The sequence below is a fragment of the Vitis riparia genome, chromosome 2 (assembly GCF_004353265.1).
Source record: "Vitis riparia cultivar Riparia Gloire de Montpellier isolate 1030 chromosome 2, EGFV_Vit.rip_1.0, whole genome shotgun sequence".
Taxonomy (NCBI): Eukaryota; Viridiplantae; Streptophyta; class Magnoliopsida; order Vitales; family Vitaceae; genus Vitis; species Vitis riparia.
The window spans coordinates 17,625,274-17,644,152 of record NC_048432.1 but is presented as its reverse complement, the minus strand read 5'-3'; the positions used below and the strand labels follow the sequence as shown (position 1 = coordinate 17,644,152).

The window sequence follows — 18,879 nt, the reverse complement described above, 5'->3', positions numbered from 1 at the left end:
GAAGGAGAACTTATTAATCATCCATGTGAAGGCAACCATCTGCATCAATACCAAATTCCCTTATCCTAGAGTTCCAAGGAACATCTGAATGAACTTTTGTCTTTGGTTTACTGGACTTGAAGGAGTCTGGTGGCTTAGCAGATACTTTAGATTCCATTAAACCCCATTCATAGCGTCCTAGGAAGTGTTTTTCTTGGTGAATATATTCCATGATCTTTTACTAGAAAGTCTGGAAGATACCTCAGGGAAAAGAAATGCATACAAAGAACAAACCACACATGAATGTAAATCCTGAAAGGTACTCCATTATAGAAATAATGGCTTTAATCAACAGGTCTACGTACCAAACATTGGTCTAAACTCATGCCATTTTCACAACTAGACAATTCTGAATCCTTCTCTTCTTCATCTGAAAAGTCATCTCTCTCAAACCTCTGATGCAAAGACACAAATAGTACCTTCTGAGCTCTTTCAATGGTTTCATTGGACTGCCTCTTTGAACAGACCAGACTTAAAAATGATTGGTTCCAGTTGAGTTTGGTTGCGGTTGCTTGGAGAAAAACCAACCTTGCTGCTACTCGTCTCAACACCTTGAATTCACTGAGATAAGTCTCCCATATTAGTCTATTGCCTCGTGGATTCACTACTCTCATCTTTCCACTGATTGGGTCTCTCTCCTTTGCCTGAACTGCTCGAGCATAAACAGGATCTAGTCCTTCAGTCCTCCATTTCATCAGCTCCATCAATGCAATGTGTGCCTCTTCATCCCGTGTCAATCTCGTTATTGTTTTCACCACATCTTTCTCTTGCTCAGGAGTAAGGAACTTAAAGGGTGGAAGATACCTCCCACAGCTATCTTCAACAAGAAACAGGGGGTCCAGAACATAACTTGCTGCCCAAGCTGCATGGTAGTTTTTTGCAAACCTTCTGTTCACCAGCTCCATAACTGGTTTTTCATCCATCTCGAACCTGCTGCACCAGCCTGTGATTCTGCTCTTTAGTTCTTTCCATAGGGGTAGGCACTGGCCTAAACACAGCCTGTCTTCTTTGATCTCCTGCAGTAAATCTCTGATTATGCTGATTAGATTAGCAAAACAATCTAAATCTTTCCAGAACTTCGATTCTTGAACCACATCAGAAAGTGCCCTATCTGATGGGTCAACGGGGATCACTTTTTCTGTAAAGCTGTGCCCAAATTTGTGAAATAATCGAGCAACATTCTCAACAGCTGAAATTGTTGCAGATGCCTGATCAAGGGAACCATATGGCCGCCGGGTCAGGCAGATGTTGAGACCATTATAGTGGTGAGATTCAAACTTCTGAATGATTTTGAGACAAATGGAGCCAGTGGTGGTGAAGAGAGGTAGGCCTTTGGAGAAATCTCGGAGAAGCTTGTGGAGTGCCGTTGACTGACACGTGATGATCACCATCCAGTGGTGGCGTGTCTCTAGTTCCTGAAGAACTATGTTGTTGATGTTACCAACATCAGCGACAATTCCCGCACACCTGAAAACATCATATCCAGAAGTTTCAATGATTGTTGACCATAGTATGTCTTTGATGTAGTCTGAACTTGGGCTGCTTGTATTGAGGAATAAAACCTTGTGAAAGAGAGTGCTGCCATTGGGAAGGTTCAAACTGATGCTGGCAAAATCATCTGGGAAATCAGAATTGTTCCTCTTCTTTCCCTTTCCCCAGCCATCAGTTGATAACTGGAAAAACATGGCATCTTGGAGTTTGCTCTTAGTCTGAACCATAATTTCTTCATACTTTGCGTCAAGTTTTGCACCAGTGATGTAACTTCTGTTGACACAAGGGAGGCCAAGGTGATTGAGGAAAGCTTTGAACTTTGGGTGATCTAGGGTAGAGAATGAAACATGGCCACAGGACTCATAGAACCACTCTGAGAGCAAATCAAAAGCGGTATCTACTTGGGACTGGGTTAGTTGTGGTTTATCAGGCTGGCTAGGGAAGACTGGCTCAGAGGAACAGAAAGCAGGGACCATGGCCAGGGGAGCAAGCGGTGGAGGTAAGGCAAGCAGGTTGTGTTTTGTGGACTTGGGTCCGATGCCATTGTAGTTGACTTCAGGGTGTCGGAAGTTTGGGCAGCTCCCTCGTCTGAGATGCTCCGTTGCAGTTCTAGAAGGATTAGAAGCAGAGAAAAGGGCACTGCAGAGACCACACCGGAGTTTGACAGCTTTAGCAGTGCCTGTATCTTGGTTCTGGAAGAGAATAGGCTCCAAATGATACCAGTACCAAGCTCCCTTCCCTCTGATGGCCCTTTTCCTAACCATCACAAGTCCATTGTACCTTTTCTGCAGATTTCTCGAGAACAAGTCATCTTCGTGAGCAGGAAACGTAGCTGCCATGTCGCCAGATCACAGAGATCTATTCCATTCCTTGCTCAGCCACTGCCAGTAACGACCAGAAGTGTGGAGGTGAAAACTTCAGAAGAAAGAGCATACACCCTCTCAACCTGGGAGGCCTTAATAAAGGATGGAATGGTGTATGGGACAAAAAGTGGTGGTTATAATGGTAGAAGCGCATTCCATTGCATTTCAATGCAAAGCAGTAAAAGTGGTTAAGCAGCTTTTGATTAGAGAAAGACTTGATAAAAAGCATGATGGTTATCATGGTGGGGTTGTTAATCAAGTGTAGTGAGTAGTGTAAATCCCAAAAGGAGGAGGCTCATTGAAAACAAACAAAAAATAGACCATTATCAAAGGGATGGTTGGTCAGTGGTAAGTCTTGGTATGAGCTCATTGTGATGCATTTTCCTTGTCCCTTGGACCTGAAACAAAGCTATATGCCATCTTTGTTGGTGGGTGGTCATAATAGCTTCTATCTGGCATCTTCCACTTTTTTTCCATTTCAATACAAAATTAAAAAAAGGAAATGGGTGATGGTAGTATAGACTTATTCAATCCTAAGATTTAAAATTTTTGGTTCATCTACCACCAATGGGTGTTGATGGAGATAATTCTCGGTAGCAGTTTGCACATGGTGTTTCTCCAGTTAATTCTTATTAGCCCTTGGAGGGTGAATTTTTGAGGGGGTCCCATGAGGATCATTATGGTATGATAGTTGTTTAGAGGTATAATATTTTGTCTAGATTTTCGGTTAATCAGCACACATGGGTGTATTGATTATGCTGCCATTAAGGGTTTGAACTTGGGAAAGAGATGTATTTATTGCTTAAACGCTCTTTCTCTCAGGTGATGATTAAAGTGTTAGTACTCAATTGTTTTACGGCATCAAAATTCCAAAAGATGAATTGGGACACAGTAAGAGCATATTTGGACAAAGTTCAGGCTGAAAAATAGGTGGGTACAACTGTAAAGTTCTCTCAGCAAACAGTGTGATTTTGGGTTTTAGATGCTGGTAGAACATTATAATCAGATCTGAATCCGGTTGGTTAGAACTTAGAAGTTGGGATTTTAAAAAATGTACAACAATTTTGAAAAAATATTTTTTAAAATATGACAGTTTAAAACATATTTTCAAATCTATGATAAGTGAAAAAAAAAAATTAAAATTAAAAATTATCTTATGAAGATTTAAAAATAGTTTTTGAACTATCATATTTTACAATTCATTTTTTAAAAATTCCCAGGATCTGTAAAGAGCAATCCACCACTAATTTTGCCAACAAATGACATGAGCCGCCAGGATCAGGTTGTGTCATGTTCATTCTAAAGACGACAAATCAGCATATGGGTATCCAAAGATTTAGCCATTTCAACACAGGAGGCAGTAATAAGTAATAACACATTAATCCCACCCCTTACGGGCTTTCCAGTAAAAATGAGCTGCCTGAACTGACCGGCAGTAACATTATAATGACTTCCTTTGCTCTCAGGTAAGCTTGCTTTTCCGGTATGGTTGCTGCTGTTGTGTGCCTGAGAGTTCTTGTCAATGGCGTTCATGTTTTGGAAAGAGAGAACGGGCTAATAGCCAAATATTACAATACAGTCCCCTAATGCGATTCTTGACTTTCTACCATTGCCTTCTGTCATCTTCACCCTCATCTTCATTCAAGTGTTCAGGCTCTTGTGAGGGTTTTCTAGGAACACCCCACTGCCGGATCTCATTTCTCGATTGTTCTTCAGCCGAAGGCAGGCCTGTGTGTTCTTTCCTTTTCCCCTTGACATAGAAAAGTTGAGAGTGTTGATCAGACATGGATAGCAAGTTTATACAGCATATGATAAGTTCAACGTCGGCTTTCTAGGTGGTTAGTACCTCCTTAGTGGTTCCTTGATGATCCTTCAAAGTATTCTTCTTTCCAGTTATCGATGAAAGATGTTTCTCAACCCCACTAAATAGTTGAAAGCCCTGAATATCTCCATTTCTGATGCTTGCTTCCAGCTGCCAACAGAAAATTGTTTGTTAAAAAAAATATGCCATGTACATACCACACTCATCAAGTGATCATTCATTGAACTAAATATTTTCTTCCTTTGCTTAACACTGGTATTATATATCCTTTAAATTTTAGGTTCACGGTTCAAACTTCATGCATTGAATAATTTAGAGAAGAGAACTTAGGAGGAGATCTGAGCCCTGAACTGTGATACATCCTAACATATTTTACAAGCAGAGGTTGGTGGTAAGGAAGACTGGGAAAACTTGTACCTGAATGTGAATGATGCAGAAAACAATGCTTGCAATGGGCAGCCAGCTGTCCTCAGGCAGTAGTGACAAATTTGACCTATTAAATCACAGGAAAATTTTGAATTTAACATCATACATTATGATCCTGGTGACACATTCACCTAAAATGCTACTAAAACATGCACTAAATATCAATAATCAGAACTCTGAAGAGTTCCCAAACAAAAATAATAATAAAACTTCACACTGATAATTTGAGAAAGAATAAACTACTTGGATAGCTTCGATTTGGACAAGCAACAAAGAGGGGAAGTTTCCTATATCTGCCACAGAATCATCATGAGGTGCATAACTGTTTCCCTATTCCCAAGACCGGTCCAGTGCCTTACCCCATATGTTTAAGTTCCAAAATTAAAGGGGAGAAGAGTAAATGATTTTTACAGGCTATGACAGCTTCACTAGGATGTTAAATGTTTTACATAAATTTGCTTCATTTGCTTCAACATAATCCAAGAACGTGAACTTGAACTGTTTGAAAATCTTCTTGATCATAAAATGCCAAAAGAAGACTAGCTAATAGCTGGAATGGAATTTAAAATTTTATGACCCTGATGGCATTCCTCCACCACAGAGAAGAAACAAAGGTGGTCAGGAACAAAGATGATAGTTTGACCATGACACTGAAAACCTGTAAGATGTTAAATACATTTCAGCATCTTGGTTAGCAGGCAAGCCTGTTAATTGTTTGATCCTTCAGGCGGTGATACCATGCAGAGGCCATAATATCAACAACACCAAAAAAACCTCCTAATGAATCAATGACAAGAAAAATGTGTATCCAAGGTCCCTGTGACGTTCCTATGCAGCATCCAAGGAACCCAAACCATTGACACAGAGAAAAAGATATGAGTTTGAGGCTAAATTAGCCCTCATGGAAAAACAAATATCATCTTTAAGCAGTCTCTCAAACTTATATCCAAAATAGCCCTTTTGTTGCCTCGGAGTCATGTGATTTTATTTTATTTTTTTTCAATTATGTTGAAACGACATGTTCAAAATGCGGTTTCAGTGCAAATTATGAAACTACATTTTCAAAATGTGGTTTCTTTTGAAATAATAATAATAATAATAAACATCATGTTATCCACATGGACATAAAGGGACTAGAATGAATATAAGTTTAAAAGAATACTCACACTCGATATTATTTGGCCCAAAAAAAGGCCATTTTGGCTCCAAATCAAAAGATCTAGATGGAACACAGAAGGATGATGGAAGTTGACATAGAGAGCTAGCCCATCAATCACCCAACCCTCTTTGGCTGCAGCATCAGACAAAAGACAAAACTAGGAGCTCAAAAATACCTGATTTTATAGCAGCAAATAGTAAGGGAAAAAAAGACAATAACTAGAAGCTCAAGAGTACCTCATCCTACAGCAGCAATAGAGAGGGAAAAAACAAAATAAGTTCTAAAATAGACTCAAATAACCAGCTAGGCAGAGTACCACATGGCCTTTAAGCAAGTCCTGCAAAGCATCTAATCACATTTTCATCTCCAAAGAAGAGCCAAGCACTGGCATTTGAAAGTGGATCATTGAGCAGATTGTGAGAATACATCCCAATATTGAATGTCAAAGACAAGCCAACCACATATCATTAAAGTCCACTCACCCAATTTTGACAGCCAATGCCTCCAGCCTTCAGGAGGCAAATACAGAAACCCAATGATTTGTATCATATAAGACCAAATATGACAATATGAGATCAGACCCAAAAAGAACTGATTCAGAGGGCATAAGCCTTTCCCAAGGAGGAGTAAAACTGACAACCAAAAGAAGTGTCTCAAGTACCATATATTCTAAAGGCTCATTTTGAAACCTAGTTTTTTCTTATAGTATCAACAGCTCATTCCAGCATTGTGAAGTCACACTACTTACTTGCTAGCGCGAAAATGAGCAAAATAATAAAGCAAATGCATTTCTACTTAACCTCCCAATGTAGTGCAGATCAAAGGTGAGCACAAGTTTCTATTCATTCAAAGTTTAAACTCTAAACTTGACTTCACCATGAACCAATGCTCCGTATTTGATTCCAGATACTTAAAAGATGCTTTTGAATCTAAGTGAGATAACCGTCTTCAAGAGTTCAAAATCAAAGTTATGAGAAGTTGAACTAAACCTGAGATAGGGAGCCAAGTACACGATCGAATAAATAATGTAGCGCCTTTTCCCAGTATCCATCCAGGCGAACACCCAACTCTATCAAGAAAAAAAGAACACATCAGAGACCAGAACTCGCAAAAGCAGTCTCAATTATCAAACAAATACTTAAACAGCTCACCAGCCAATTGAAGTAAGGTATGAAACTTATGATCCCCATCACCGCGAACCGCGCATCAGTAGAATCAATTACAGAGTCGCCATCATCATCCGCACCAGAAGTGATTGGAAACACTAGAGAATTGAGCATACAAGCGCCGATCGCAATCGCGAAAGGTGCGTCCTGCGACAACTCCGCCCTGCACGCCCCCTTTCTAATCCTTCTCTGTAACAAAACGAGAACACAAGGGTTTCAGTACTGCTCCAATTGGTTGCTAATAATTCCGGGAAAAATAAAAAGAAAAAGGAAAAAAAGAAAGCTTAAGCTTTTTTTTTTCCATTAAAACTGCCATCGGATCAACTGAGCCAAACAGTTGTAGAATTTTTCCGATGCTTTATCGGGAACCAAACAGAGTTTAGGGATTTTACCTGGTGGAAACTTTTTCGAAGATTCGGGAATGAAGAAGCGAAGCCAGGAGGTCGTAAAAGATGAGGCTTCAACGAGAGGAAAGGAGGACAAGAGAACGCCGATGATAGAAGAAGAGAAAACGCCATGGCTCGAAGGAAGGGTTGAGGACTAACATGTGCTGGGTGTGAATCGTGTGATCGAGTGGAGGTTCGGCTACAGTGAGTCTCGAGTTTCTCACATTTTGGGAATGGTGTCGTGCCCAGGCAAGGGGTCTCTGGATGCTCCAAGTCCACCACGTCAGCTTCTGGGCCCACTTTACTTGTGCCCCTCGTGGAAGTGGCTCCACCCAATTACCCAAACGGTGTACTTTTAATTACTTGATCAATGAAATTTTGACACGTTGTCAATTATTTAAGAAATAATGAAATTTTGACACGTTGTCAATTATTTAAGAAATAAAAATGAGCCAGGGTATATTATGAAACTCAGAAAATTAAATCTCCCCTCCCCCCTTTTTGTCGTCTTTGTTCTAATAAAAATGTTTTTATTTTTTTATAAAAATAATCTTCTTTTATTTAAAAATATATTATAAATACTTAAAATTTATATTAAAAATAAATTACTCTTCAAACAAAAAAAAATATAAAAATAAAAATAAAATAAAAAAATATAAGAATTTTATTCTTCCTAACCAATTAATTCTTTAATTATTTTTCCTACAATACTCACCAATAAAAAAAACGTCAGGATGAAGTTGCATCTAATCAGAAAATGTAACAGAAAAAAAAAAAAAAACCGTTTATTTGTATATCCATTGTGAAAACCGTTTTATAATGTTCGGTATAACAAAAATTTATTTAAAAATCTAAAATAATTTTTAATTTATATATTTTAAACTTTATTTCTAATAATTCTCAGTATTTATATAATTATTTTTTAAAACAATTTAAAAAAATATTTAAAAGCACTTAATTTTTTTTTTAAAACACCAATTTTTTTTTGTTTCTATTTTCCAAATATCAGTGCTAACATATTTTTTTTCTTTTTTTCTTTTTTTTTTTTTGAGAAAGAAAAATATAATATTACTCTCTAATGTAAACATTAAAAGAAAAATATCAAATTTCATATTGCATTGTTGATCCAAACTCAAATTTTGTTTGATGTCAAACATGTGGAAGAAAAGGTTACAATGACAAAACGCAACATCACCAAATTATCAACTACACCAACAGCCATCATAACGAGTAGCCTATTGTAATCAAATAAATTTCAACACACTACAGAAGAGGCTGGCCTCGGATTTTATTGGATTTGGCTTATTGAATTTTGGGTTTAAATCCCCTAGAGCTCTCTCTCATTGCTGTGACTCTTGGTCCAAGAAGATGATGGGGTTGTAGAGAGTTTCTGAATAGAGAGATAAGTTACCAAGTCCTAACCCAACGCTAACAAAATAATTGTTTTAACGTTATGTGCAAAGTTTAACATTACAAATATGCGATTTATAGGATACAAACCAATACCCCTGTGACTTTCTTCTGCGTCAAGACTCAAGAGCCACTGGTTGAAGAAATTCAACTGTTAAAACTGGGGTATAACTTGACACTGCACAGGGAGGTTGTCAGCTTGTCATTTCTCTTTGTGCGAATAAATGATAAGGAATGACATCCCAACAAGCTGATTATTTTACGAATTTGGCAACTGGGGGCTAGAATCTTCCATAAAAAGACTTATTCAAGCAGTTGACATGCGTGATTATGGATTGCTAGCCTCGGCTTCTTTTCTACTGTCACCACCCAGATATAGATGGATAAGAGTGATTCGGGGAGTGGTGAAAAGGAAAAAGAAATCTGCAGAGTTAACAATTCTTTACCTGAATGTACACGGTGGTGAAATTTACAGATACTGAGAATTTAGTGTTTTCAGGCATCTCCTTCTCGTTTGTCCCCATCTTCCTGACCTGACACAGCATTTAGCTGCTGCTGCAGCTGAGGAAGAAGTAATCAGATCATCAGTGTGAGGATTTAACAAAGGAATGCCTTGATACTGACATTGGGAAAACTCCCATCTGGTAAACAGTCCCTTCTCCCCCCAATTGGAGGATGAAGGGATAGGTATCTGCAGCATGTCCAGGGAGCAAGGTTGCACCGTTTTCTGTCTACCAGAAATCCTAGGTGAGTGGTCAATCCATTAACAGTTTGTTCTACCGCCCACTAGTCAAATTATCTCATCTCTGAATATTTCTCCTTTTGAAAATCATCACATTGGACTCATCAAAGAAATAAAAAGTGAGCAAATTAAGCAATAAACCATCTACCGAACTTACTTGCATGTATTTAAACTTCTCTGCTGTTAGTTCGTCATTTAAATTAATCATCCTGCAAATTGAAGCAAATAAGAGAGAGATAAGGGATTGGCAGAAGTATCTGATAAATTTCAAATGCACAAAAATGAAGAACATTTAACATGGCTATTCGATATAAGGTTAAGATGACCAACCTAGCCTGAAGCTCAGAGACTTTCAAGAGAAGCAAACGCTCCCTTTCAGAAGCCCCTGGATCTACCTGTCAAGTTAGCAGATTAGGGCAAAGATGGAAAGAGTTTCTGGTTGATAATTAATCATGGTGCCTTCAGTCCAATCGAATAGAGAGAGAAACAAGCATAGAAATGGTCAAAGAATTATTAAGAGTTCTAATTTAAAGACAACAGACCATATCAACAAAGAAGTCATAAACCATCAAGTTACTATTTTAAAGACAGATGCATAATCAATTTAGAGATGACTTTTCTCTGGTGTTTTTTCCCCTCTTTATGAAAAAGACAAAAAAATGGAAAACACTGGAAGTCCACACCCCACCATAACACACCACACACTTTAAAATGATTAATAATTGCATACCAAATATACACAGATGCACCTCATGACAAAGACTCATTTTAAACAGGAACAAATTGCCAATAAAGAAAACTAGTTAAAAGCCAGATTACGTAAAACATACTTACATTTCCATTGTTTTCTGAACCACGAGGTAACGGGGGCAATTTGCCATTTTGAGAAGCTGAAACAACAATGGATTACTTCAGTCGAACTTTTTCAACATCACTTTCACTAATAGTTCAACACAATTAGACTAGATATCCTAGAAGTGATGGATGGTCCACTCACCATCTACCATCTCAGATGATTGCAAGCTATTCAACAAATTCGTAATGAGATCCTGGTATCAGAAAATCTATTTCCAGTAAGAGCAAGTTTAAAAACCTGAGCTTATGGAAGAAAACATAGTGTGGAAATCAATTATGCCTTACCTGTTGAAGTGAGGTCTGCTGAAAAAGATTCTGAAGGTGAGGCATGAGAAGTGATGCAGGTACATTACTGTTGCTAAAGTCCTTTGGTGTAGTGAGCTGAAAAACCAGTGTTTAGCATCAATAAGATTCTATAATACTATGGTGATTAGAGAAATGATAAATAAGGGATAGAAAATCTTCTATTTACAACTGTGATATGGCCAATATACATATTTTGCCGCAAGTAAGATATTCACATAGAAACATTCAGGATGTGAAACAATCATAAAATTGTTCTGGAGTATTACTTATCCAATTTTATCAATTATAAGCAATTAGAAGCTACAGCCACTACATTGAAAAGTCTCAAGCAAGTGACTTTGTGCATGCAAATATATGCACTCATAAGCATGTGTGCACACAACATGCAAGACCCACAAGCATCATGCATTTTCTTTGCTTCTTCTCCAAAATATTTTTGCTTACTTCAGCTTCTTTTTTGTGCATCCTTGAGAGCTCATAAATACTAAGAAGATGAATGTGGTGATGACAAAATTTGTATTCTAATTAGATTAAATTATAAAGATATTCAAAAGGCTAGTTTATGGAGTAAAACATATTAGACAACCAATTTTCCTAAAAGCTTAAGTTTGTAGGATTTGGTCATATATCATGCTCTTTAACACCCTCTCCACAGGCCTAGAGAACCCACAGGCCCATAGGCAACCACAATCAGCCTCTTTTGGGCTTATGATAAAAAAATTGAGGAAATAAATATTATGTGGTGAGACTTGAACACATAACCTCCCACCAAATGAGACCAATTTTCCCAAAAGTTTTATAAGATTTAGGTCCATAATGTTCTTACAAACAAAATAGGAGAATCTTTGATGGTCTAGGGCAGACAGAATTGCAACTGAACATTATTTTATATGAATTATTTCTTTCAGTTGTCAGATACCTGGGTTATGCCCCCTTTAGGCACTTTTTAATTTTTATTTACCTACAAAAAAAAAAACGCAAGGAAATTCAAAAGGCCAGTTGACAAACCATTGGTTTAGAATCAAACATCCAATCACCAACACTAGCAGACTTCCTGAGTGGTGATCCCTGAAAATCACATGAATAGAACATTGTGCAATAAGTGGAAAGCAAAATGCAGATATTTCAAGGAAATTATTGCAAATGTTGCCCACTTACCTGAGAGGATCGGCGTGCAACTGCACATAATGGAATATCCTAAGATACATATTTTTAAGTTAGTGGCAGTCATTTAATTGGATTTAACAGAGTATATGGTTTTAAATAGAGTGGAATGGTGATGAAGAATCCATGTACCCAACCCAAGAGGTTAGATTAAGGATGAGTTGACTTGGGTTGTCTAGAAGTTAATATGATAAAAGCATCGCAAGAATAGAAATGTACCTTTACAAGATCTACGTTCTCAGATGTTACTGAGAACCGTCCTTTTATTTGCACCAGATTGGCCTTTGACTTCTCCTCCAAAGAATCTCTGTATCCTATTAGAGGAGAAATATTCAATGTAATAAGATTTACCAACCAATGACAGTACTAATTCAGTTGTTGCTATACTAAATGCAAATTTAAAGAATTGGTTACCCGCTGAAGATTTTATTGGAGCAGATAAACTGTTTGCTGAAGCTCGAGTCGGAAGCATCAATGGACCACTAAAGCTTGGTGCTCGCCGTACTTCACGGTTAGCTTTCTCAGTAATTGGTTGAATTTCATTCTCGGACCTGATAATTAATAAGGCACCAACTTTAACTTGAATTCTGAAGCATAAAGTGATAAAAATCCCTTGCAATATCTATATATCTATATATATATATATATATATATATATATATATATACACATATATGTGTGTGTGTGTGTCGCACAAAAGTAGGCGGTAATTCTCACATCATGTACCACGATGGATTATTAAGGGGGAGAAAGCAAAAAATAAAACCTATCAACATTGTCTCACCCTAACAGAGAGGTAAAGAAGAGACTGGACCTCCACTCTGACTTGTATGCTTAAGAAAAGATGGCAAATTCAAACACCTAAAAAATATCTAAACTGTCACTCTGGTTTCATCTCTTACCACCTGTCTTCGCCATAGGTTACTTAATGCACCAAATGTGGTAGAAAGTCATATTAGCTTGAAGCTAATAGGTTGGGAGCCAAAAGCAAATGTGAAATACATGAACTTTTTTAAACTGCCGCAATGGATAATGAAACTAGAAAACAAGCCCTTTCAAATAAGAGAAAAGGATCTTTTTCTATTTTTAGAATGAGGGACCAAGGGATTGTTTCAGGAAGAAATAATCCTTTTCCCACAACTCCTTGTACTGTATTACCGTATCATGTTTAGATTGTTATATAAAAACAATTATCCAACACATACTGCCAAGATTTGATATCGGAGCAATCTAGCACAAGACAAAATTGAAAAAAGTGCAAATATAACCACCACTTTATTTTTATTGACTTGCTAGAAGATTTTGTCATAATTGTAACCTATGGCATAATATAGGCAAATTAAGGAAATGATGAACCATTATGAACCTTTCAAAGGAGCGCCCCCTGTCTGACAAGGAATGACTAAGCACAACACCAGGCATCAGTGGTCCACTCTGTGTCTGGCGACCTTTCACCATCTGAGTTTTAGTCTTGGCATTGACCATGTCCTTCTCTGAGGTTGATGGCATCATCTCAGCACTTGATATATCTTTTTCCTGACCAATTTTCTCTTGATTGCTAGACTCGAGTGAATCACTTCTCAAACTCTTTCCCTTTTTGCTCAAGCACTCTGCCTGTGCTAATTCATCACCAGTTATTCGTCCTCTGCAATAACATTACGTTAACTAAAAAGATCTACTCAGAATAGAATTGAAAAGGTTCAAATACTCACATTAACAGACTAGAAATAAGATTTTTCCCTACTCATCATTCCTACAACAAGCACATGAATTCCAATATTTCACACATTACCACAATTCCAAGTTATTAACTTAGAAGGACCTCACTAACAGAGAAATATAGCAATATTTTGAAAGAAATTAAGCAACACTGCATCCTTGGCTCAGACCAAGGGATTACTTAGCTCTGATACAAACCAGATCATGCCTGTCATTCATCAAAAGATTTTTATACTGAAACTGCAAATAAAAAGATGCAGTTACTACCATTGAAGAGTTTAACTGTGAATTATGGGTATCAAATTTCAAATGATTGTGCCTGATAACAAGATAACAAAATGAAACTCTCTGATTTATTGGTAATATAGTCTTCACTATGCACTTCAAACAAACAAGTTCTGATCTCAAAGACTGAACATATTCAAATGGAGCACAGATGATAGGATTATCCAGGAAATCGTATAACCACAGATTCTAGAGGATTTACCTGAAAAAATTGTCATTAGTGGAGATTGATTTTCCCAAACTAGATCTGGAATCAGATGAATCCTGGCATGGCAAACAAGTAGTCTATGAGCTGATGCACTTTAGCATGCAAAATTTCAAATGAAGAACAAGAGATAGCAAAATCTCAAGAAAACATCATTTAATCTGGCATATTGAACTGAGCTTAAAAACCGCATAAATGCTCATAGAGGTTTCAGAATTTTGATCACCTTATCAATAACAAATGATTTCATGCTTTCATCTTCTTCCCTCATTTCTTGTATTTCATCATCATCTTGTACCTTCAAGAAGGTAAAAGACATCATTTCAGATTCACTGATTAATAGAAGTCAACAAGAAAAATACTCAAAAGGATCACTATCTTAATATGAATTGACAGATGATAAGTAACAAAACTTAACATACCAATGATGCTTGTACTTTTAAATCCTCGATATCAAAATTCCAGGCACTGACACCTCTCTTGTACTCACTCTGACAAGAAGAAGATAAACATAACCACCAAAAAAAGTGAGCCTCGGTACCTCTGAATATAACAAATTTCCTGTTATTTATTCAGCTAATTTTTGTTTATTGCAAAATACACAAAAGAGCAGCACTAATTGACCATTCAGATGACAAGACTCCAAAAAAAACTCCAGAAAGAAAAGTGGAGAACCCACTGCTCATATGAATCTTTATGACTACAAGGAACACATCCATCATCATGTCTAAATTGACATGGTTGTATATCTACTATAAAGGCACTGGGCGTTTAGCAAAGCAAACTCTTAAAAAAAAAAAAAAAAAAATCATTTATAAGCAGCCCTTCTTTGTATTAAGAGGGGTGAATGGGCAAGAACAACTAGTTCATTTATATGCAGTCTCGAACCTGTGATATGGCCTCTTGTTCTGCTGAAGGCATTTTTTTCAGAGCCAGTTGTGCAGCATCTTTAAGCTGCAAGATTTAATTGAGTCTATTAAGCACCAGGAGAAGCAAAAGCAAAACTCAGCTGAATGCAGGGCAGCTAACCTGAAGGGCTTTCACACGCTGCCAAAGTGGTGGCAACTCAGCAAATAATTTCTTTACAGAAAGTTCTGGAGGCTTAGCTTGCTTGAAAAAGGAATGTTTTAGTAACTTCTCAGCAGTTGGCCTTTTTGTTTGATCTTTCACCAAGCACATTGCAACCATTTCTTTAAAAGACTGATCACAACTGGAAATCCTCTAATTAGAACATTGCTCTGTAAGAAAACACAACATAGCAACTACACTCGAACCATTGTGACTGACTTAAACCAGGTAGCAGTGCAAATGTGTGGTTCCATGTTCCAATTTAAGTTACATTCAGTTTAGAAAATAAGAGAAAATCACACCCAGTTGTCTCCAAACCAATTCCTATCCAGAAAGAACACAATACCTTAGAGAACTTCTTATCACGGTCGTAGTCAAGTCCAGGAGGAGCATTCTGTATGGTCATCAGGAGGACCTATTGGCAGGAAAGAGTGCATAATATGTTAAGAAATTTTACTACAGCAGTTTCCATCAAATCATTCCTGAGCAAATTCTATATTATATCTGTAAGAATATTCGTTTTTAAGTTTCTTTAGGAGGAAATAAATACCTTCATTGGGGGATATTTTGAAAAGGGTGCATGACCATGAGCCAGCTCCAGAGCTGTTATGCCAAATGACCAAATATCAGCCCTGTAAAAGAACAATGCATTAAGCAACCAAATTATAATCCAATGATACACAAAAGCAATCAGCAAGCAAGTCTATGTAGGTAATACCCCACCCCAAGACTGTTTGTTCAACTGGTGAAAATCATCACCCAAAGAAATAAGAATTATAATTAAATGATCTACAGCCTTAAATGCAACTTGAATTTACCTAATTGACAAGAGATTTCTTCTTAGAACACCTAAACAAGGGTAGGAACTGTGACAGAGACGATTCCAAAGACAAAAATGTCCAGTGAAATACTAGTGTATAAACTTTCAAAGATAACCATATTGACACAAGCAAATCTAAAAAACTATTGCCATTTGAAGAGAGAGAATCCTGACTATTGGATAGTCCCACCCTTACCAAATTTGAACTATTAGATTGGATTCATATCAACATCCAATCTGTTGGCAGGCATACAAAGATGGCAGGACAACCTCTTTCAAAAGGGAAACCCAGAAGTTCAAACCCAGAAGTTCAAACCCCATATCCTACTCCTAGGAGAGGATGAACATATGAAAGCAGGAAGGAATCTTATCACTAAGATTTCATATTGATAAAATGAAATTTGCTGGGAAATTCTTAGTTCTTGATCAAAGGTTTAGAATTTTCATATGGATACTCACTTGAAATCATATCCACTTCCTGGTTGCAAAACCTCGGGTGCCATCCTGTAAAACAAAGATAAGTTGAAATCCCAGACATGTGAAAAGGAGTAGCAAAACATCCACCCTCACACAAGAAAAGGAATAAGGCAAGATTTGACAAAATCTCACCAGCATGGAGTTCCTACAAAAGTATTTCTTGAACGTTGTCTATCACCTTTGTCAAACATGCATGCTGAAACACCAAAATCGGCAAGTTTTACCACTCCATTACTGTCAAGTAGTATATTTCCAGCCTGCAATGACAAAAGTTAAAACAAACTAAACATGTCGACCTCCCCACCTAGATGATTAAAGAAAATTAAAGATTTTATTTAACTACTGGAATAATGTCCAATTGTTCAAATTACCTTAACATCCCGATGGATATGTCCATGTCGATGGAGGTACTCCAAGGCTTTAAGAGTCTCTTTCAGGATAGAACCAATGGCTGACTCTTCAAATCCATCCGTATATGCTATCTTCATGAGGTGTAAGCAAGAGCCTTCTGCCATGAATGGCATGACCACCCAAAGATTTCTTTCAACAACAAATGAACAGAATGCCTTTATTACATTTGGATGGTCAATCAAACTCATTGTTTGGGCCTCCCTACGTATGTCATCCTACAAGAGAGATGCATCCATCAAGTAAATCACTTAAGATCATTCTTTCTTTTATAACAGGTTGTCACCACTGCAAATAAATTGACACATCTGCCAACTGAACTGATTACAAAATTTCTAACTCAACACAGCTTAAATTGCAAAATCTAGTACTCAGAAACTCAAATGGGCTTGCTATAAACCTAAAAATGAAGGAGGGCAACCAACTAGAAACTATAAATAACTGAAAGCACTGCAAGATGTGAAACGACATGGGCACTGAAACAAGTGTGGAGCAACCATGTTGACAATACATAAAATGACTGCAACATATGTGTTGGACAAGCCTGCTGTCAAGGATTCCCATAATAGGCTTGTTCACCAAAAAGAAGATATGAGCCCATCCTAATTCAATAGAATTTTCTAAGCACACTGCCCCGGTCAACTTTTTACATGAATATTTCAAAATAAGCAAAGCTTCGCAGCAGAACATACTATACTATAAAGCTCCAGTTTAATACCCCTTTTTTTGGATAGGTAAAGCTCCAGGTTTAGACTTGCTATATTACAAACATTCCAGGTAGGCTATGCTATGTTACATAGACCCCTCATTCCACCTGACAATACAAAATAAGGAAATTGACCAGCATCCTATGTATTTGGAGATTATACAGATCTAACATCTAGACATTTCCATGTAATGCTAGCAGGAAGTAGACTGCAGCACAAAATGATAAGAAATAAGCAGCTGTGATGTTTGAAACAAACAAATTGAGAATTCCACAGTTCAAAAGGCTATTCCACATCCTACTCCCCAAAATCAATTATCCATAGTTTCTCGGACGGGAACTTCCTTTGCAATCTACGCATCAAAATCGAACCCTTAGTACTCCTGTCAATAATCATAGCAGCCCACACAAACTTAATTAACAAACCAGCTCTTTGTTTAGGAACTCAAGGACTCCACAGCGGTTCGTTGCCAAGAATAAATGAAATTAAGCAATTCAAACGCACGCTTTCACCAACCACTCGAAACAGAGAACTCTGAGATCTCAATTCTCACTATTCCAACTCCAAAAATGAAACAAAATCAACTGTACAGTCATATCCAAATCATAAAATCGATCAAAAGTCAAAACAGATCCCAACCACACCACAACACTACAAATCACACAACAAGATCTCATGTCAAATCACACTGATTCAGCTGAAAACACAGTCAACTAAACAAACACGAATCCCCAAAATACACCAAAATCACAGGAAGCAACAAAAAAAAAAAAAAAAACAAACAGACCCACCAGATTGCTATTGCAGCGATCGAGATCCAAACACTTAACGGCCACCACTTCATTGAAAGGAAGATAGATCGCTCTGTACACCGTCGCGCTCGCGCCGTAACCGACCTCTTCGAGGAGCTTGTAATCGCTAGGATTCGCACTGTAGGTTTTGTGAGAAGTCCCCGTCCGGGCCATTCTGCCCATACCACGGCCGTAAACCACCAAAACGCGATCGGAAAACCGCCGGCGAGTTCAGATACACCTTCAGAGTCGTTCAGAGAAGCAGCGGTTGAGCGATCCGTTGACTGCCATTCGAAGCGATAAAGAGGATGGAAGGACCGGGGTTGGGTACTTGAGCCTCGGAGGCGTGATTGCTGACGTGTCAGAATGTTGCTCTGGTGATTGAGATACTGACACGTGGCTATGTTATTGTAAGCAACGGCTGGGACCTCTCTTTTCCACGCTTTAGTAAACTTGAGGACTTTTCCTTGATTTTTTTTGGCATCGAATCCTCAATTTATTTCATATATTTTTAATCTCATAAATATTATCAATAATATCAAATTATGGGTTAAATTATAATTTAAATAT

General features: G+C 37.6%; 3 protein-coding genes across 5 annotated transcripts; all 3 read right to left on the bottom strand.

Moving 5' to 3' along the window:
- Window positions 1–323: 323 nt before the first annotated feature.
- Window positions 324–2,369, bottom strand: LOC117930819. The gene has a single exon (XM_034851570.1). The coding sequence runs from the start codon at window positions 2,367–2,369 to the stop codon at window positions 324–326; it is 2,046 nt and encodes a 681-aa protein (XP_034707461.1).
- Window positions 2,370–3,671: 1,302 nt separating this feature from the next.
- On the bottom strand, window positions 3,672–7,632 carry LOC117907510. Its single transcript, XM_034821061.1, has 6 exons — window positions 7,359–7,632; window positions 6,952–7,155; window positions 6,790–6,869; window positions 4,633–4,708; window positions 4,240–4,365; window positions 3,672–4,143 (listed from the first exon to the last, which is right to left on the bottom strand). Exons 1-6 carry the CDS (start codon window positions 7,482–7,484, stop codon window positions 3,997–3,999), a joined length of 759 nt encoding a protein of 252 aa, XP_034676952.1. The 5' UTR covers window positions 7,485–7,632; the 3' UTR covers window positions 3,672–3,996.
- Window positions 7,633–8,451: 819 nt separating this feature from the next.
- Window positions 8,452–18,613, bottom strand: LOC117931905 (serine/threonine-protein kinase BLUS1-like). Of its 3 annotated transcripts, none has more exons than XM_034852981.1 (23): window positions 18,310–18,613; window positions 16,775–17,029; window positions 16,536–16,660; window positions 16,386–16,430; window positions 15,657–15,738; window positions 15,453–15,521; window positions 15,068–15,238; window positions 14,927–14,992; window positions 14,461–14,529; window positions 14,265–14,336; window positions 14,036–14,097; window positions 13,196–13,474; window positions 12,244–12,380; window positions 12,049–12,143; window positions 11,824–11,862; window positions 11,674–11,733; window positions 10,645–10,740; window positions 10,502–10,553; window positions 10,339–10,394; window positions 9,835–9,899; window positions 9,662–9,713; window positions 9,209–9,323; window positions 8,452–9,121 (listed from the first exon to the last, which is right to left on the bottom strand). In XM_034852981.1, exons 1-22 carry the CDS (start codon window positions 18,490–18,492, stop codon window positions 9,258–9,260), a joined length of 2,196 nt encoding a protein of 731 aa, XP_034708872.1. In that variant the 5' UTR covers window positions 18,493–18,613; the 3' UTR covers window positions 8,452–9,121; window positions 9,209–9,257. The 3 variants fall into 3 exon arrangements, with proteins under 3 accessions (XP_034708872.1, XP_034708878.1, XP_034708882.1); XM_034852987.1 differs by having other exon boundaries at window positions 8,452–9,118; XM_034852991.1 differs by lacking the exon at window positions 11,824–11,862.
- Window positions 18,614–18,879: the final 266 nt, after the last annotated feature.